This window comes from Hippocampus bargibanti, linkage group LG20 (assembly GCF_051943395.1).
Source record: "Hippocampus bargibanti isolate YZ-2025 linkage group LG20, ASM5194339v1, whole genome shotgun sequence".
In the NCBI taxonomy this organism is placed as follows: domain Eukaryota; kingdom Metazoa; phylum Chordata; class Actinopteri; order Syngnathiformes; family Syngnathidae; genus Hippocampus; species Hippocampus bargibanti.
In genome coordinates, this window is record NC_142753.1 from 7,438,921 (window position 1) to 7,460,906 (window position 21,986).

General features: G+C 40.2%; 2 protein-coding genes across 2 annotated transcripts in view; both read right to left on the minus strand.

The window, feature by feature from the left end:
• Positions 1-1,543: 1,543 nt before the first annotated feature.
• hycc1 (hyccin PI4KA lipid kinase complex subunit 1) lies at positions 1,544-20,337 on the minus strand. Its single transcript, XM_089023676.1, is given in 13 exon segments — positions 1,544-2,298; positions 2,301-2,683; positions 5,167-5,514; positions 7,049-7,211; positions 8,539-8,626; positions 9,243-9,359; positions 9,453-9,548; positions 10,572-10,687; positions 10,764-10,844; positions 12,125-12,304; positions 12,373-12,474; positions 13,630-13,711; positions 20,246-20,337. Coding segments are annotated over 12 exon segments (1,848 nt in total). The 5' UTR covers positions 13,681-13,711; positions 20,246-20,337; the 3' UTR covers positions 1,544-2,175.
• A 1,282-nt stretch (positions 20,338-21,619) lies between these two features.
• LOC148882948 (uncharacterized) overlaps positions 21,620-21,986 on the minus strand; it is a 38,218-nt gene continuing 37,851 nt past the window's right edge. The window contains exon 5 of the mRNA XM_089023678.1: positions 21,620-21,946. Coding sequence (XP_088879804.1) covers positions 21,858-21,946 — 89 coding nt within the window. The 3' untranslated portion in view covers positions 21,620-21,857. The remainder of the gene's footprint in view (positions 21,947-21,986) is intronic.

Sequence of the window (21,986 nt, forward strand, 5' to 3'; positions counted from 1 at the left end):
ATACATGTTTCTTCCTTCATTGTAATGTATTGCATTAGCCTTTATTAGTCTTGCAGTGGAGAAATTATCCACATATGCATCAGCGCTCTATGCTGACGCTCCTTCTCAACGCAGACTCCACAAGAATCCACTCTGTTTTATATTTTTTTTTTATAGTTATAAAGTTATAAATTATAAAGTTTTATAATTAAAACGCAGTGGGAATTATAATATGTCCTCCACACATTGATGCAGGATCATAACCCAATTTGATAATACTGTACACACTGGAATGTCAGCAGCCAATCACAAACACTGTCCAGGCAGCAAAGACAAATTAAAAAAAAAAAACAACAACAACAACAAAAAAAAAAACAAATTAAACATTTTATTTCCAGAAACATTGAGCTGCATACATATAAAAACACCAATAGAAAACATCAACTGAATGATGTACAGCAAAAGCAGAACCAGTCACAATTTGTAAACCGACAAAGTGAAACATAGCGATTGTCCATCCAAAATGATGTCCATCAAACCGTTAAGAGCACACAGACGAAGGAGGTGCTGTTAAGTATTCGTGGGATGATGTAATGCAGATGGGTCGATAGGGGAAACACAGGAAACAAATGGCTGAAATACTACAAAATACTTGTCATAGTTGCGATATGAGATATTAAAAGTATGCACAATTTCTCTTACAAATAACTTCTATTTGGACTGGGAACCGTGAGAAAGATTTATTTACAAATATATAATTTAGATTCTCAAGTGCAAAACTCAATACTCTGTAGCCCTCTAACTCACAAGTTAAAACGTATATACAGGTAACATCCGACTTACGACAGAGTTCCGTTCCGACCAAACGGTTGTAAGTCAAAATGGTCGTATGTCGAAAATGCATTCAAAATGTTCAATAGAGACTCGGAGGCTAAATGACTGTCGCGGTGCCAGGCGTAGAATTAAAATTTTAAAAATAGAGTCTGGAGGTCGTGGTCGTAAGTACAGGTGGTCAAAAGTCGAGCTGGTCGTAAGTTGGATGTTACCTGCATATTCAATATTTAGAAGTTTATTCTCTTTTTTTTTTCGGGAAAGGAGGGTGTTCACTTTGTTATTGCTCATCAGAACAACAATACTGATTGTATATGTTCAGAATTTTTTTTCTTCCCCTTGCTACTTGAGATGGAAGAATGTGGATATTTTTCCCACCAAAAAACTAGCATATCACTTCCTGGACTTAAGAGTAAACAAACCACCATTTTTAGGTTTAATATATTTGTCCAGAAAATGAAGGGAAGGTTTGTGATGCTCTCTGATAAGGAGCAATCTTTAAAAACTAATTGAAGCATTGTCTTTTTTTTTTTAAACTGGGACCGCATTCATACTATATGATGAAAAGGTTTCTTCAGCCGTCATGTGTACTTCTTTGAAGGTGTCGGATGTTTCGCTCCTCATCCGAGAAGCTTAGTCAGCGAAATAAATCTTGCTGGAAGCTCTGGCCATATATAAAAACTATATATGGCCACAGCTACCAGCAAATTTATATATATATATATATATATATATATATATGTGGCCAGAGCTACCAGCAAAATTTAGTTCACTGACGAAGCTTCTCGGATGAGGAGCGAAACATCCGACACCTTCAAAGAAGTACACATGACGGCTGAAGAAACCTTTACATCGATGAACCACTCCTGTACGACTGAGAGCTTACACAGACAGTATTTATACCTTCATTCAATCAACAGCCTGTATGCTTAAATTAAAAAAAAAGGAAGATTTTCAAAACTACACACACCCCAACCATACGGACAATATCTAGATCACCATAAACTGTTGGGGAAGATAAAGGTGATGGTGTGGAAAATACATACGAAGGCAACACTTGAAATCATTTCCAAATATTTATGAACGCGGAGTTTGGTGACGAGCTTCAAATGTATCCAATGTCACCAGACTTGGAATTTGTTCGCAACGGTGGACAACGAAAGGAGTCAAAAAAAGGGTACCTGAAGGATGACTTTGACCGAAAGAACGCCACAGTAGAGCATCGGAGAGAGAAAAACACAATGTTTGTGGTCCCTTGTGGTTGTCATGGCTTACAGTTCCAGGTTACTGGTGAAGAATCACAGGATCAGATCCAAAATGTTCATCATAGAAAACAAAAAAAATATAATAAAAAAAAAAAAGATTTTAAAGGTCCGACCCGAGATGCACGCTGATGCTCGGCGAACGCTGCGCGTGGTTTAAATAGCCCGTTCCTTCCTCCTGGAGGCTGCAGGAATAAAGGCCAGCTTCCGTGGCGGTGTGTGGGGACCGGAAGGCGGGGCATTACCGGCGGCGACCTGCTCAAAAGAGCGAGAGAACACGGCGCTGGCGGTGCGCGTCAAGTTGCTGAGAGCTCCCGCTTTGGGCACCGATTGGCTGGAAGTGAGCGCCAGACGCTTGACGGACGCTTCGACGCTCTCGCCGGACGCCCGGCCGGGAAGGAGCGTGGGGCCGGTCTCCTTTTCCTTACTACCCCGCCCGCCCAGACGACACATTTTCATGGCTTTGGCGCCGAGGTTTAACGTGGTGACGCTGTTGCTGATGGTAATGGTGGGCGGGGGGGTGGTGTCGGGCGCCGTACCGCCTGGCCAGAGAACTTCATCCGCTTCGGAGATGTCCATCAGCTCATCCGGGGAACCCAGATCCACTGCGTCTGTGGGAGCCAAACGACAGAAATACAGACAAGCAAAGATAATTAACCTACAAGCGATAAGCAAGGAAATAAGACAACGTATTGGTCATTCAGCCCGTGACAGTTTGTTTACAACTTCCGTATCAAAAGTGATAATCACACATTATAATAATACATTTAATTTCTAAGCGCCTTTCAAAACTCTTAAGGTCACAGGATCGGGTTTTTCTGCAGGTGAGCAGCGGCAGCCACACGCGCCTGTGTTCACTCAACCCGGAAGTAACACAAAATGATCATCATGACACAACAATAATAATTTATAATAATAATAATTATTATTACTTATATAGTGATTATTAATAATAATAATAATAATAATAAGAACAACAAGAAGAAGAACAATAATAATAATACATTTCCTTTCTCAGCGCCTTTCAAAACTTTCAAGGACACTTTACAGTCACAGGAGTGTAAAGCAGCCACACGCGCCAGCGTTCACTCAAATTCCCATTTTTCCCCATTCATATTAATTTATTGGTTTATTTATTTATCCATTCATTAATTTATTTTGGGATGAATTTATTTTTTGTTTTCTTATTTAATGAACTATTTATTTGTTCACACAATTATTTATGAATTTATGTATCTGTTTATGTATTTATTCATTCATTTATCCATTCATTCATTTATTTTTAGGTGTATTTTTTTAAATCTTATTCATTGAACTATTTATTTGTTTGCATAATTATTTATGTATTTATTAATTTTTTGTATCCATTCATTCATTTCTTAGAGGATTTATTTTGTTTTGTTATTTTTATTTTTTTGCTTTTATTCCTAACTCATTCACTGCCAGACAATGTCCAATAATAATAATAATAATAATAATAATAATATATTTCATTTATAAGTGCCTTTCTAAACTCAATACATTTTATTTTTAAGCGCCTTTCAAAACTCACTTTACAGTCACAGGATAAGTATGCCCACTCCAGTGCCAGGGATTTTGTCATTGTCACTCAAATTTCAGGAGCCACAGAATATTGAGTTTTAGGCCTACATAAACATTCAATACAGCGTGAGAAACATTAGACTCTTCTTTCAACAGAAAAAAGTTCATTCCTAAATAATAATATTAATTCCTTTTATAATATTAATTAGTAATTAGTAATTCCAGCAAGTCACGGGCTGCATGACAAAAGTTGTATTTTGATTATCTTCCAGCAGGTGGCGAGAAAAGTCCATAACAAACAGCTTGACAGATGACTTCTTGCAACCTGCTGTCAAGACTATTTATCACACTTCCAATCCCAACAAAAGGTTAGTTGAGTTAAACAATTAATTTTTTTTGGGCAGGGGAGACAGAGGTTAAGTCCCCCAAAAAGAAGACAAGGAAGGACAGTGTTGAGATCAGAGGTCCAGAAAACACAACAAAGGGAAAGTAAAGACAACAAGACAACAATTGCATTCGAAAAGACGTTCAATTTTCGTTCAATGTTCCAAAAAATATCTATTTGCACATACTTTGGTATCTTAACTTTTTAAGTTGGAGAAAGAACAATATTGAAAAGCTGGTGAATAGAAATGCAGGCTGATGTTCTTGTATCCAACGCTAGGATGAAATCAAATATTAAATACAGTGATACCTTGGCTTACGAACTTAATTGGTTCCCAGACAGAGTGTGTAAGGCGAAAAGTGTGTATCCCAAAAATTAATTTCCCATAGGAAACCATTAAAATGAGAATAATCCGTTCCCAGGTCCCCACAATACATAATTTTCTACTTTCTAATTTTCTAAGCCTTAAAACTACACAAAATATACCTTATTTTACATATAATAAATATGCTATTGTATTATAATCAAAGAAATAAACTGTACTGTATAATAAAGTCGTTTTATTTACCATTGTGATGGTCGTTGATGGAATGAAGTGGTCTGTTTCATCAGCATTAAAGTAAGCCAAGGTATCACTGTAGTCATAAAAATGTTTGATTTGACACTGGCTTGAAATTAAGACCGGCATATCTTCACCCAGCTAATATCTAATTGGAAAATTAGCATCGAGGCGCAACCCAGGACGGCTGTCAAGGAGTCATTAAAAATTTGGTGAAAGCATGGAAATATTTTGCTGTCCATCACCCACACACACACCCACGCACGCACACACACACACACACACATCTGTGATCAGTTTTGTGATGTCACGAATCCAAGGAAAGTTGGCAGGAAAATGTGAGGAAATCCGAGCCACAGGGGGGGGGGGGGGCAGAGTGAGTCAAAGCGGTTGGACTGACGGAAGATGAGTAGACGGTAAGTTAGGGCTGAACAGTTTGGAAAATTTGGTGCAGAGGAATGGAAATAGGACACGCCCCCAAATGATCACCGGTGACAGATTTGAAATCAAGGAATTGTTCAGCCCTAGTGTCAATAAGTAGGGTGGGGAAATGTGGTTAAAAAGAGGGAAATTTTCAGACAACCCCCCCCCCTCCCACAGACGGTTACCTAGGTTACCCCAGCAGTGGGGCAAATGGGGGGGGGGGGGAGGAGGGGCTTAGTGCTGACTCCTCCCTACGGAGGCTGACCCCGAACTCTCATTTTCCACCATTCGCCTCACAGACTTCTGCCTCCTGACCTCCTGCCCCCGCAGGCTGGATTCGTGACTTCGGGGGTCCGGGCTGACCTCGGGGGCACCTCCCAAAGTTTCGCCATCCGGGTGGGCGCGGCCGTCCGATCGCGGTCGTAGGGAGTCTCCGTTGGGCATTCGTTCGCTGCTCACGCCCGTCACACTGATATCGGGGATGACCACGCCCCCCAGCGTGGTCTCACTGTCTACATTCACCTCTTGGGACTCTGGGAGGGGGTCGTGTGGGGGCCCGATTTTCAACAACACACACATGCGCACAAACAACCACATCATGCACACACGTGGAAGGAAAAAAAAAGGTAATGTGCGCAGGCACACACGACCATGAGAAAAAAAAAAAGACAAAAAGTAATTAATACGGCACCAAAAAAGCAGACACAAAAAATATAATAACACAACAGATGATTTAAACATATGCCGTGGAGATGGAATCTTTCCAGAATCCATTGGAAAGAAAGAATGACTTGAGTTTTATCATGATTTTATATACCAAAACCTAACATCCTACACCCCCGCTTTAGTGTCGAATTTGGTGATGTTTAGTTTTTTTTATTTTACAGAATATAAGAAAAAAGGGGGTTCTACTGCAAAAGGAACGACCATCTTTTAAAATAAGTTTACCGTATTTTCCAGCGTATAAGGCGCACCGGAGTATAAGACGCACCCCCAATTAATTATGTATTTTCAAACCTTTTCCATATATAAGGTGCACCGGAGTATAGGGTGCACCCCAATGAATGGTGCATTTTCAAACTTTTTCCATATATAAGGTGTACTGGTGTATAAGGCGCACCCCCAATGAATTATGTATTTTCAAACCTTTTCCATATATAAGGTGCACCGGAGTATAGGGTGCACCCCAATGAATGGTGCATTTTCAAACTTTTTCCATATATAAGGCGCACTGAAGTATAAGGCTCACCCCCAATAAATGGTTTATTTTCAATTTTTTTTTGCATGTATAAGGTGCACCGGAGTATAGGGCGCACCCCCAATGAATGGTGCATTTTCAAACTTTGTGCATATATAAGGTGCACCCACAATGAATGGTATATTTTCATACTGTTTCCAAATATAAGGTGCACTGGAGTATAAGGCGCACCTCCAATAAATGGTGTATTTTCAATTTTTTGCATGTATAAGGTGCACTGGAATATAAGGCGCACCCCCAATAAATGGTGTAATTTCAAACTTTTTCCATATATAAGGTGCACCGGAGTATAGGGTGAACTCCCAATGAATGATGTATTTTAAAACTTTTTCCATATATAAGGCGCACCTTCAATCAATAACAAAAGTTTTCCAAATATAATATATAAATATATACGAGATATATGGCACACCACATTATAAGGCTGTACAGTATGAGTTACGCACCACTTCTACGTGGGGGAAATGGAGTCAGTGGCTGCAGAAAGTAGTTGTGAGACCTGCTGTGGCTCAAGATTACTTCACATATAAGGTGCACCTGCGTATTAGACACAGGGTTATCTTGAGAAGAAAATCAAGGCTTTTGGGTGCGCCTTTCACACCGGAAAATATGGTAAATTTTAAAGTGTCGTGACAAATGAAAAATGGTATAGGAGCCAAAAAAGGGGTGATGAGTGAAAACACTTGACAGTGAAATGAGGGAGCTCTTAAATCGCTTGCTTATTTCGGCATATCGGACTCGCTTCTTGTCTCGCAAGGTTATTCCTTCGGGATTTAAATTTCACGTCAACAGCGCATCTAGTTGCTCACCGTGTCGTTTCCAGCGGTGTCCTCTTATCGAGAGCGAAGTGACAGCGTTTCGCGAGATCCTGGATGCAGTGGGTGTGATCTCCACCTGGATACTTCGTGCGCCTTCCTTGGTGTTGCTTTTTAGAGCTGCGCCCTGTTGCGTCGACTTGATGGCGTTACCCACCTGACGGATGAGGATAAAGAAGGTCTTGGTCAAGATCCGTGCAGTCATTTTTAGCCAGTAGTCATCCATTTTCATGGTGTTCCACCATTATCGGGATTTTTATCAAACTTGTCGAATTTTCTATTACACTCTTGATTTAATTGTTACTCACAGAATTCTGTGTTAGATAAGTGCTGCCTGATTGAAAAAAAATACAATCAAATAAAATAGCGGAATAAAATATAAACATTAGCATGAAATACAGTAAAGTCTCGTTATATCGATATTCAAGGGAGTCCGAAAAAATATCGATATAACCGGGACTATCGATATATCCGACCCTGTTTGCATGTAATTTTCTCCGTGCGTGCATAGAAATAGTATCGATATAACCGGGACTATCGATATATCCGATATCGATATAACGAGACTTTACTGTATTGGCGATTTTTGCCGACAAAATATAGTAAGGAAAAATAATGTGGGCAGAGATGAATAACAAATAAAATGTGCGTCCCTTGCCAACCATAACAAAAGCATGATTGACAACCCTTTGATCAGTTTTTTGAACATGCTAAACATGTGACTAGAACTAGACATTCGAGATATATACTGTATAAAGGGCCAGAGCTGCCAGCAAATTTTAGTTCGCTGGCGAAGCTTCTCGGATGAGGAGCGAAACACCTTCAAAGAAGTACAGATGACGGCTGAAGAAACCTTTTCATCCATGTGACGAAACTAAATAAGATTGGCACCGTAATCCCCCCCCTTTTTCCTTTTCTTCTTCCCGCTCTCAGAATTATGCACAAGATGAAATTTAAAACCTTAAGAGGCCACCAAGTTAAGAGCATTTACGGGTCTTTGCACTCTATCGAAATTCTTGAATTTGACACTGAACGGAGTGGAAGCAAGTCACAATGTGGCTTTTGTTCAAAGTGGGGTGTGAGGGGGGGGGCATGTATGTGCAGGACCCTTGATTTGGTGTCAATGTCAATTTGGCGCAAAAACTAGAGCTTTGTTTAACACAGGACCATGAATATAACATGGCTATAAATCACATGTTTTCCTTTATTTTTATTTTATTATCATTGTGCAGGAATGCACATTAACCGGTGTAATAATACTGTAGGTTTATGTTCAATCTGCTTCCCCCTTTGCGAGGATTACAGCTAAACAGAGCAGAGTGCAAAGCATGTAAATAATCTAGTGGGATTACGCACGGTTCGCAGTCCGAAACACACAATACAGTCACAGTGCGTCGCGGACGAAGCTAATCTAACGAGTGAGCATGTGCTTCGGCTTCACGTGCGTTTGCAAATAGCAGGGGGCTATTTATGACGCCACTCACCAACAAGGCTTCGGGGAATAATTCCAGCTGGGCCCGATAGAGGACGTCGTCCAAGGCTTTGGATCCCAGTTCTGCTTCCCCGTTGCACCTATGGATGAATTGATGAAGGGAATGAATCACGTGACTTGAAATAACAATACAATACTAAATTAACACATTCACTGCCAGTCACGAATTTATTCGGGAATTGAAAATATGCGCCAATTCTGAATTTGTTCAGATTTTGTGGTTTCATGCTTGGGTGTCGATAAAGCACGGATCAGACCTCTGGCAATTTTTTTTTTCCCGCTTCCGCAAGGGGGCAACATTTCCTTTTTTGCCCCATGTTAGCCCTTTGTTCCAGCTTCAGCTGTTGTTAAAGCCCTATATAAACCAATATGTATCGTCCATTGGATTTTGGACAGCTGCCCTCATTTCAAGCAATATATAACTCCAGATCCATATAATTTAGGAATTAACCCTTTTTTCCCATGATGAAAGAATAGAGTCTAAGGTTTCTTGCACTGCATTGAATGTTAATGTAGTCCTTAAAACACAATATTCTGTGGGTCCAGGAATTCAAGTGACAATGACAAAAACCCTGGCACTGAAGTGGACACATTTTTGCACATGTCTGGCAGCGAATGAGCAAAAAAGAGCAAAAAACTGTCCCAAAACAAATTTGGAATTATATCAAAGTCATGCAGGCATGTGTGAAGACTCACCATGCATAGTGTATCCCGGTGAGAAGTTGAACCAGGAACTCTGACGTGACCGTCATCCGTGTGCTGATACCTTTATAGCGTCGTATCTGTTGCCGCGGGTAACCGCAGATACACACTCTGGAGGATAACCAACAAAATACGAGAAGTTGAATCGATGGAACAGGGAAGTTGCACAAGCACTTGTGTGATGTCCGAATGAGAAGTAAGAACCTGGAGCTAATCTGGCAAAGCGACTGGAGGGAAGTGGAGCTCATGTAACTGAGAGCAGCGTTGTAGCACAGCAACAGGAAGGTCAAAACCTCAAATCTGGTGGGGGGAGGGGGGGAGAGAGAAAAAACAATAATAAATAAAACATTTCCATACACTGTGTGTTCAATTCGAGCTGTCGACTAATTTTAAATAACTTCTGGATTCATGACTTTGAAAATCGTCCTTTCTATCCACGGCGGCCATTTTGTCACGCTGTTCAAATATGCCTTTTTTTTGCTCCTTGGCACAACTTTCTTTCATCCCATTTAGCTTTTTTTTTGTCTTTTCTCTTGACTAGTCTTTTTTCCTCTCTTCACTTGTTTTTATTTATCTAGCTATCCAGCTATCTATTATCCATCTAGCTCTCCATCTAACTTCCTATCTATGAGCTACCTATCTATTAGCTATGTAATTTAAAACAGATTCTTTTCTTACAGACAGTGTATTTTAGGTGTTTAATTACCTGACATGTTTCGGCGTATACTTCCGCCTTCGCCAGTGTCCAAAATCTGACAAAGGTGGAAGTATACGCCCAAACATGTCAGGTAATTAAACGCCTAAAATACACTGTCTGTAAGAAAAGAATCTGTTTTAAATTAGATATCAAGTAGACAGGATGAACTTTATACAACTATTAGCTATGTAGCTATATAGCTGGCTATCTATTAGCTTTATAGCATCTAATAGCTATCTATTAGCTAGCTAGCTTTCTATTTATTTGAGTTACTTCCGGATTGAGTGAACGCTGGCGCGTGTGGCTGCCGCTGCTCACCCACAGAAAAACATAAACTGTGACTGTAAAGTGACCTTGAGAGTTTTGAAAGGCATTTATAAATTAAATATATTATTAATTATTATTATTCTGTTAAAAGGTAGTCAGGTTTTCGTGTCTAAGGTTCTTACGCTACATGGAATGTTGATGTAGTCCTAAAAGTCAATATTCTGAGGGTCCTACAATTTGAGTGAAAAATGACAAAAACCCTGGCACTGGAATGGAGACATTTTTGGCACATGGTCTGGCAGTGAATGAGTTAAGCATGCTAACAACCAATTTATGGAATGACTCAACGTTTTCGTCACCTGTTTTGTGCAGTAAAGTTTTCCCTCTGAAGGAGTGGCCCGCTGTACACCACCCTGCTCAAGCCATGATTGGCAAGGGCCCCTTCTGTCAGGGCCATGGAGCCAATGGCAGAGGGCTAAAAGATCAATAGCGGACATTTTTAGGGTGAACCTTTCATCGGGGTACGGAGGAGGGGTTGAATTTTGTTTTACCTCGTGGTAAACCGAGGGTTTGGAGAGCGATGGAACGGTGAAAGATAATACTTTACTCTGGCCATCTTTATCAACTATTTCCTGGTGGGGGAGGAAAGACAAGAAAATAAAGTACATCTGTAGGTACTGTAGGGACAAAAAACAACAACTTTTTATGCGGGTAAAAGCTTATATTCCACAAAAAACTGACCCTGAACATGTGTGGGTGTTTGTGTGAGGGCTGGCATTTCTTTTTTCTGTGTGTCGTGTCGTGTCGTGTGGAAATCCACAGCAAGACACCTCGGGGTGTGTGTGCCCCTTTCCCCAACCCCCACTGAGTGCTTGTTAATGTCAGATCAATTATAAGGAGCAACGGGTGCAGGGTGACACATGACCTATTCTGCTATGCAGACAGGAAGAAAGTGACAGTGGCGAACATGCACAACATCATCATTATAATGTCGCCATTGAGACGACCGTATTTTCTGGTGTATAAGGCCCACCCCCAATGAATGGTGTGTTTTCAAACTTGTTGCATATATAAGGCACATTCGAGTATAAGGCGCAACTTCAATGAATGGTGTATTTTCAAACCTTTTCCAAACATAAGGTGCACCGGAGTATAAGGTGCACCCCGATTGAATGGTGTATTTTCGAACTTTTTACACATAGAAGGCGCACCGGAGTAGAAGGCGCACCCCCAATGAATGGTGTGTTTTCAAACATTTTCCATATATAAGGTTAACCCCTAATGAATGGTGTATTTTCAAACCTTTTCCAAACATAAGGTGCACCGGAGTATAGGGTGCACCCCCAATGAATGGTGTATTTTCAAACTTGTTGCATATATAAGGCATACCGGAGTACCAGGCGCACCCCCCAATGAATGGTGTATTTTCAAACATTTCCCATATATAAGGTGCACCCCTAATGAATGGTGTATTTTCAAACTATTTCCATTTATAATAAGGCGCACCAGAGTATAGGGTGCACCCCCAATGAATGGTGTATTTTCAAACGTGTTGCATATATAAGGCGTACCGGAGTACAAGGCGCACCCCCAATGAATGGTGTATTGTCAAACTTTCCATATACAAGGCGCACCAGAGTATTAGGTGCACCCCCAATGAATGGTGTATTTTCAAACTATTTCCATATATAATAAGGCGCACCGGAGTATAGGGTGCACCTCCAATGAATGGTGTATTTTCAAACATTTCCCATATATAAGGCGCACCCCAATTAATGGTGTGTTTTCAAAGTTGTTGCATATATAAGCCGCATCAGAGTATAAGGCGCACCCCCAATGAATGGTGTATTTTCAAACTTTTTCACATATAAGGCGCACCGGACACACACACTCCATTCGTCCTCTTCCCTACCAGGTTGTAAATGCCCAGCAGCAAGGCCTCGATGCAACCCGAGGTGTGCGGGTCCCTGGCTGCGCTGACAGACAGAAGGCTCCACAGGAGCTCCGGAAGGAACTGCAGAGTGAATCGCTGCAACTGCGGCTCACCGCTCCGGTAAAACTCAAATAACTGGTGACACACCGGCTCCAGCAGCTGAGGATGATGAAAAGTTACAATAATAATATCACCGGCGGTTATATTTGGAAAGCGTATGGTCGTACCTCACTGTAATTCTCCCGGATGACTTTGTAGAGTGCGGGCACAAGGGCACATTTGTCTTTAAGCGATGCAGCATAGGCTGACACGGCGCTGTCAGGCAAGGTCTGAAACGCAAGAAGCAAAGTTTGTCGGTGTTGAAGAGATCATCTCGCTACCAGCGGGAAGGGTTCAAGTCAAAGTCAACTTTATTGTCAAATATGCTAATATGCATGACGTACAGCACAGATAAAATTACTGTCCTTTCGGACCCAGCATGCAAGGTCCTTATAATGACTTTAACAAACATAATAAACACAAAGACGAATTTGCCGGGCGAGAGACATGTCTTCAACATTCGCCCATGTTAGGGCCCATGTTAGCGCCCATGTTAGCGCAAAACTAACTTACTGTAACTCATTCGCTGCCATCCCCGAATTAATTTGGGAATTGAAAAGTGTGACGTTAAGCTCCGTTCCTGAATTTGTTTGGGTTTTTATTGCGGGTGATGAGGATAAAGCACTGGTCAGACCTCTCTAGCAATGTTTTTCATTTCCACGAGGGGCAGGATTTGTCCTTTTGTCCATGTTTCAATTGTTGTTAAAGCGCTATATAAATCAATATGCATGTCTTATAATGTATTTTGGACAGCCGCTCCAATTTCAAGCTTAGATAACTCGAGACCCATATAACTTAGGAATTAACTTTTTTCTTGATGATAGAAGAGGCTAAGGTTTCTTACACTGAATTGAATGTTTATGTTTTTCTAAAACTTATATTCTGTTGGTCCTGCAATTTGAGTGAAAATGACAAAAACCCTGGCACTGCAGTGGACACAATACGGATGTATTGTATTTTGTACAGCTGTCCCCATTTTAAGCTTAGATAACTCCAGACCCATATAATTCAGGAATTAACTCATTTTTTCCTGATGAAAGAAGAGAGACTGAGGTTTCTAACACTGCATTGAATGTTTATGTCGGCTTAAAACTCAATATTCTGTAGGCCCTGCAATTTAAGTGAAAATGACAAAAACCCTGGCACTTGAGTGGACACATTTTTGCACATTGTCTGGCAGTGAATGAGTTAAAATTAATTCATCTCTTATTTAGAGATTTTTTTGTTGGTGGCGTGTTTAAAATCAGTTTGGCTTTGAATGCATTTAAAATCTGCATAAAGATTAAAATTATTTTATTATTATTATTATTATTATTATTATTATTATTTTGCAAAACATATTTTTTTAAAACAGTCTCCATCTCATATCGCTTTAGCGTGCGTACCTTATATTCTGACAGCCATTCCTCCACCACTCCTTGGTCCATTGCCAACATGTTCCTGCATCTGGAGAGGCGTCGCCTCTACCTACACAAAACAAAGTACAATTATGTTTAAAAAAAGTATTACCCAAACAGATTTGCAGACTATTTTGATGACAGTGTTTCATCACCCCTCTGGAACATTCTGAATGCGATGTCGGGAACATTTGAAAGAAAAAAAAAAAATAGTATGGAATGACACATAAACATTCAAACTATTGAAAATATGACGTGGAGTCCATTCCCAAAGTTGTTCAGGTTTTGTTTTTTTCATGCTTGGGTGCCGATCGAGCGCTGGCAATGATTTTTTTCCCTTCCACAAGGGGGCGGTATTTCCCTTTTGTCCATGTTAGCGCTTTGTTCCAGCTTCAGCTGTTGCTAAAGTGCTAGATAAATCAGTATGTATGTATTGCATTGTATTTTAGACAGCAACCCTCAATTCAAGCTCATATAACTCCTTACCCATATCATTTAGGAATGTACTCTTTTTCTGATAAAAGAAGAGAGTCTGAAGTTTCTTACAATCATTGCATGTTTATGTAGTCCTAAAACTCAATATTTTCTGGGTCCTGCAATTTTAGTGAAAATGACAAACACCCTGGCACTGGACTGGACGCATTTTTGCACATATCTGGCAGTGAAAGAGTTAAAAGCGCTGTCGTTTGAAAATGTCTAACAAATGTAGTTCAACTAAACAGCCATGGATAAATAGGCAGGAGGAATGCAGAGTCCATCTTTGGTGTTTTTCTTTTCACTGAGGCTGCTTAAAAGAACAAGAACAGAGGAAGTAAATAGTACAGATCTTTTGGGAGAGCCTATAAAAGTACTTTAACTCCAATACTTCAGCAACACGTCCTAAAATCTAATAAGACTTCAGCCCAGGAGAGCGACACGGACAACAAATAAGCATAAGTCGAGATATTCTAGTTTGAAATGACATCTGGATTTCCCTCCATGCTCCATTTCCTCTGCTGTGCTTTCCTTTTGCGGGGTGAAGAGCTTTATTTGGCATTATTTTGGTTCATGGCTTCTAAAAGGCAGCCAGGTGTCCATTTTTGGACTGTGCCAGTGATGAGAATGACAAATGGGTTGAGGGGGGAGGTAATGGAGCAGGAGGAAGAGTTGCAGCGACTCATTAAAAGGAGACGGATGATGAGACAGCCTGCATTTAGTGGAATTAGTACATTGTGGCAGTGGGTTTCGTCACATGTATTGAAGGTGTTGAAATCTTGGGCCGAGATTGGATATCTGCTTGAAAAGTTGAGAGTCGGAGAAAATAAAGAAATCAGTTACTTTTTCATTAACTCATTTTTGTCATTGTCACTCAAATTCCCCTACCAACAGAATATTGAGTTTTAGGACTACATTAACATTCAATGCAGTGCAAGAAACCTTAGACTCTCTTCTTTCATCAGACACAAAAGAGTTATTTCCTAAAATATGGATCTGGAGTTATCTGAGCTTGAAATGAAAGTGGCTGTCCAAAACAATGCAATACATACATATTGGTGTATGTAGCGCTTTAACAACAGCTGAAGCTGGAACATGAACAAAAAGGGAAATACTGCCTCCTTATGGAAGGAAGGAAACAGTGCCAGAGGCCATGGCCAGCGCTTTATCGGCACCCAAGCATGAGAAAATAAAAAATAAACAAAAATAAAAAAAAACAAAGCCCGAACAAATTCGGGAATGGCGCTCTACGTCAATTCCCAAATAAATTTGTGAATGGCAGTGAATGAGTTAAAAAAATGAAAGACCATAATGATTCTTGAGAAAATGTGCGGTAACAATGTACTGAAAAACAATGCCAAATGTACACTTATGAGAGTTAAAAAACGAAAAACACATTTTGCACATTTTGTTTGACACTGTGCACACTTTGCAATATGCCTTTTGCTAAATGTGTTGTTCCATACAAAAACAAGAAATACATGAAGAAAAAAAAACAATGATTGATGGCTAACAAATCAGTGTATACATGCAGAGAGAGAGAGAGAGAGAGAGAGAAAAAAGGAAACTGCTTGTTCCGTTGATGTACTACTGACAGCCCCAAGCAAAAAACAGAAACTCAACCACCCGGAGATTACATAACGCCAAGTATTTATGTCATCGGCAATGTATTTGTCCTCTCGTCATCTTGCAGTGTGTTGGCGCTTCGCGACAGCGATCACGACACAAATCAGTGCGAAAAACATGTCAACACTTCAAACAAGTCCAAGCGAATTGTGAACAGGTCCAAGTACTGTATTTTCTGTTGCATAAGGTGCACCGGAGTATAACGCACATCTCCAATAAATGTTGTATTTTCTAACTTTTTCCATTATATAAGGCGCACTGGACTATAAGGCGCACCTTCGATGAATGAAAAAGTTTTTTACTGTATTATCCGTGCTATGGTTAACATTAAAGAGACAGGCAGACAACAGAGAGAGAGAGTGTGAGAAAACACACACACACACGAAAAAGAGATGACAGAGCTTGAAACAAAAAAACAAAAGTGGGAAAAAAACAAAAGTGACATTGTGAGAAAATTGATACAGAATAGTGAAATTTGGACTTGTTTCAACTTTGATAGTTCAAAAGCAGAGTGTAGACTGGAAGGTTAAAATATCCCATCAATCAAGCTCCACAAACAACCTGCACAAGCCATCACTTGATGCAAAAAGCTATCAACCCAGCTAAACAGAACACAATTGATGAGGAACTAGATAAAATTATCGCAGAGAAAGCACCTACAACGGATCATTCCTCAAGATGGTGAATGAAGAAGGCTACGTGTCTCATCAAGTGTTTAATGCTGATGAAACCAGCCACTCCATTCCATCAAGCCATCAACGACCATCACAAAGGTAAATAAAACGACTATTATACAGTTAAGTTTATTTTGTGAATTATAATACCATAGCACATTTATTATACATAAAATAAGGTATATTTTGTGTAGTTTTAAGGCTTACAAAATTAGAAAATTATGTTTTATGGGGACCTGGGAACAGATTATCCTCATTTTAATGGTTTCCTATGGGAAATTATTTTTTCGGATACACACTTTTTGCCTTACACACTGTCTGGGAACCAATTAAATTCGCAAGCTAAGGTATCACTGTATAAGGTGCACCACATTATAACGTGCTACAGTAGAGGCTGGCGGTACACACTTCTTCTACAGGAGGAAATGGATGCTTAGTCGTTGCCAGACCTGTTGTGGCTCAATATTACTTCTTGTAAGGCGCACCAGCATATAAGCCACAAGGTCATCTTTAAAAGAAAATTAATGCTTTTGGGTGCGCTTTATACACCGGAAAATACGGTAATGTGATCCCACACCCAAAGTGATAAGGAAACCTAACACAATCCATGTGGGTGAGAGGCACAAACAGAGCACAGATCAATCGCAAAAGGCAATAAAGAGCGAGATAATTGGATGTATGCTGAGACGATGGATAAAAGCAACGTCCACCACACGCAGGGGATCCGTTATGCAATTGAAACGGAGACGCACGGGTCAATAAAAGAATTTCATTAGGTTCTCCGCTTCACGTGGCAAATGGATTAATGCATTAGACCTGACAACATCGTAACGATTTTTTTTGGACAGATCTTGAGAATGTTTAGAGATAAATTATCAGCTTTCCAGGAAGTGAGGAAGAATGTGTCAAGTAATCAGTGTGTGTGTGTAAGAGTGTTTATTCAGTGCCTCGCTTGAACAAACCTGTTCCTGTGAGCAAGTTCACAAGCTGTCCACGTCTCTGTCCTTAACATCGCACATGTAAATGAACACATGGCATGGCCGGAACACTATAAGCTACATTTTGCTGTGGCGAAAAAATAAATACATCCGGGTAAAGTGAAAGCTGGCGCGAATGGCTGCCACTGCTCTCCCTCACAAAAACAAATGATGTGACTGTAAAGTGTCCTTGAGAGTTTTGAAAGGTGCTTAGAAATGAAATGTATTATTATTATTATGTAGGTGAGATTTATAATAGAGAATGTATTGCTTGTGTTTTCAAAAAGAGGACCCACGCGCATTATGAAACGCGGGTGAGCAGAGTGACAGAAAGCTTAAAATGAGGAACACGAGAGAAAAAAAAAGAAGGAAACAATGAAACAGGCAGTAGGAAGAGTAGCAGAGCTGCCCAAGCTGCTTTTTCCTGTGGTACAGGCCAGGCTGGGCGCTAAAATGAGATGAGCACAAAAAGATAAAAAGCGGCAAAAACCACTGGCCGAAAGTTTTGAAAGAAATTTGTATTCAAGCTAATTTTGTTTTTCCCCTTCCCTCTAAGTGCACATTCAGGTACATTTATTTATGTATTTTTTGCCTTGTTCAAAGAAACTTTACAGATCAAAAGCACTCCATGTATGAGTCCTCTATATTGGTGAATATTCAAAGTCAAAATGGTATCGGGGGGAAAAAAAGTGTTATGGATTGATAATCCACTGAGGAAGTATTTTCTATTTGGATGACAGTTTCACCCATTAACTCATTCGCTGCCATTCCCAAATTTATTCGGGAATTGAAAATTGTGACGTGGAGCGCCATTCCCGAATTTGTTCAAGTTTTGATTTTTCTTGTAGGGGTGTCAATAAAGACCTAGCTGGCTATCTATTTGCTATCTATTAGCTAGCTACCTAGCTGGCTATCTATTTGCTATCGATTAGCGAGCTACCTGGCTGGCTATTTGCAATCTAGCTAGCTAGCTATTTGCTTTCTATTAGATATCTAGCTAGCAATCTATTTGCTATCAATTTGCTAACCATTTGCTATCAGCTATGTACCTAGCTGGGTATCTATTTGCTATCGATTAGCGAGCTACCTGGCTGGCTATTTGCAATCTAGCTAGCTAGCTAATTGCTATCAATTTGATATCTATTAGATATCTAGCTAGCAATCTATTTGCTATCAATTTGATAACCATTTGCTATCAGCTATATACCTAGCTGGCTATTTATTTGCTATCGATTAGCGAGCTACCTGGCTATTTGCAATCTAGCTAGCTAGCTATTTGCTATCTATTAGATATCTAGCTAGCAATCTATATGCTATCAATTTGCTAACAATTTGCTATCAGCTATCTGGTTAGCTAGCTAGCTATGGAGCGGGCTATTTATTAGCTATATGGTTATCTAGCTAGGTAGCTAACTGTCTAGCTGGCTATCTATTTGCTATCGATTAGCGAGCTACCTGACTGGCTATTTGCTATCTATTAGCTATCTAGCTAGCTATCCATTTGCTATCTGGTTAGCTAGCTAGCTATGGAACGGAATTTATTAGCTATATGTTATCTAGCTAGGTAGATAACTGTCTATCTCTTGGCTATCTGTTAGCTAGCGAGCTAGCTTTCTATCTATTTGAGTTACTTCCGGGTTGAGTAAACGCTGGCGCAAGTGGCTGCCGCTGCTCACCCACAGAAAATCCGATCCTGTGACTGTAAAGTGACCTTGAGAGGTTTGAAAGGCGCTTAGAAATGAAATGTATTATTATTATTATAAAGAGCTGGTCAAACCTCTGGCAATATTTTTCCCTTCCACAAGGGAAATATTGTCCATGCTAGCGCTTTGTGACACCTTCAGTTGTTGTTAAAGCGCTATATAAATCAATATGTATATATTGTATTTTGTACAGCTGTCCCCATTTCATGCTCAGATAACTCCAGACCCATATAACTTAGGAATTAATTCATTTTTTTCCTGATGAAAGAAGATAGTCTAAGGTTTCTAACGCTGTGAATGTTTATGTAGTCCTAAAACACAAATATTCTGTGGATCCTGGAATTCAAGTGAAAATGACAAAAACCCTGGCACTGGAGTGGACACATTTTCGCACACAGTGAATGAGTGAAAAAGCATGAGGCAGTAACAACACAGCGATGCATTTTTAGCTTGTGGTTTTCTTTTTTTGCAGTTATGGGAGATAGACGGAGTGCTCGAAGAGGCAGGAAACCTCTTCTACCAGCCTACGCTCTGAAGCCAATGATGCATCATCGCAGAACATGTTCCCCCCCTTCCCCCCTCATCTCTTTTCCTTCATTAGTCAGAGCATACAAGGTTAACATGACAATTTTCTGCTCTAGTCAGAAATAGCTCGGAATGCCGCCACGAGTCTTCCCATTTCATCAGCGCTCTTAGCGAAAACCAATAACCTGCTTCCACAGTGAATTCAAATGCCGCACATTACACAACCTTGGTTGGGTAATTCACAGTATTCATCACATGCTTCGTGACAAGCAGTGCGATGTTTTCTTCTAGCTTCGACGCCAGATTGGCTGTTAAAAATATATTTATTAGCAGTTCCGAGAAATAATTTCACCCGCGTATACTGTACGCTGCTGTGTGACAATACACACTCCAGTGATACCCTGGCTTACGAACTTAATTGGTTCCCAGACAGAGTGTGTCAGGTGAAAAGTGTGTATCCCCAAAATTAATTTCCCATAGGAAACCATAAAACATAATTTTCTACTTTCTAAATGTCTAAGCCTTAAAACTACCCAAAAATACCTTATTTTATGTATAATAAATGTGCCATGGTATTATAATTAAATGAATACACTGTACAGTATAATAAAGTCATTTTATTTACCTTTGTGATGGTCGTTGATGGCTTGATGGAATGGAGTGGCCGATTTCATCAGCATTAAACACTTGATGAGGAACGTAACCTTCTTCTTTCACCATCTTGAGGTATTTATTCAACAGTATGTGATAAGAATGCACTGTATTATACTGAGAGTAGGCTTGGGTGATTTTTTTGGGGCGCCCACAATCCTGAGCGCATTCATAAATGCACCACTTGCACCAACAACAAGATTGCAAACAGAGCTGTTTTATAAAAGCATAGTCAGCACTTCCAGGGTGATGACTTTTCCGATGCCTTGAGCATACTGCAAAAAAAAAAAGTTGTTTGGGGGTTGAATGAACTGAACAATGTTAAGAGCGTGGTGTACATGTTGCTAAAGTAATGACTATCGGCATGTTGGAAAATTGTGAAGCAAAATATGTGCTTCCAAAACTCACATTGGAAAACTTACTGTCGAGTATATGGACATCTGGAAATGGTGAGCCATGCAATTCTGTCATGTTCAATTGATGGATGTAAACAAACAACTACTGAGCCTTGTATATGTGCAAGAAAATATGTGGGAAGACCGCCCTCAAAATAATTGATGCAATAACAATATTTTTAAAACAAAAACAAGAATTTAGAGTGAACCAATTCTTGCATCAGTCCAAGTAATGAACAGATCCGTGTCATTTGCATTTTGTATCAGAAAATTGAGGTGGAATCAATCGATCACATAAATCACGAGTCTACTATTTTATCCATCTCATACAGCTACATAAAATGATGATCAAAACCCCTGTGTGGCTTAAATCAGGACCAATCTCACCGGTTACCGGACTTCTTTTGAGATATCTTTTGAGATTGTCATAGATAAAAACAATATTCATTAGGGAACAATCACATATTAGTGTCCCACTGAAAGCTGCATCACATGCTGCTTGCTTGGACAGATATGGCAACGCTTTACCAACGCGCTGAGTAGTTTGTCTGCAAGGGAACACACCCACACAACAATCTCAAAATAGTCCGGTGCAAAGTCTTTTTCTGTGGTAAAATGACACCACGAGTTCTCTAATGCCGGACGGGATCAATCTCTATACTGTATGGTAATTGCATAGGTGCGGCTCATATTACTCCACGATACCAAATTTCGCATTTGTGCTGGAAAACAGGACTGATCATTATAAATGTTACTCGGTGTCCCGGCCAGCATCATTTTGTTCCCCGTTGGTGTTCAAGGAGCCAGCAAACATTAATCTCAACCCGCCACACACTCTTAATCTGACTGAATGACTTCGAACTGTCATCACGATTGCTGACAGGTATAGCTAGTTAGCTAGCTCGGCGCAGGCGCGATGACAACTAAACCGGGACAAGTTATTTACTTACTGGCATGCTAGTTGTGAAGCTCTGGCGAGTGACCTCCTGAAAGTTCCGACAAGAAGTAAACGAGCATCACTTCTCCACATCTAGGTTGGCTTCCGTAATGCATCAGACGCTCTCCTTCATCGTGGTTACTTTCCTCAGTCAAACCATCTTTAAGTGGGAGCTCTCAGACTCAACGAAAGGAAAAGGATGAGTTGGCCAATGGGAGGCGAAGAAGAAGTCATATTTGCCCCGCCCTCGGAATTTATAAGCCAATGAAATTCTTACGTTGATCATTTCCACAATCACGGTAGGTTGTCGCAGTCAGCCGCGCTCTTTCTCTTGACGCGTGATCTGTCAAATGTATTTTGAATGAATTACTCGAAAGAATATT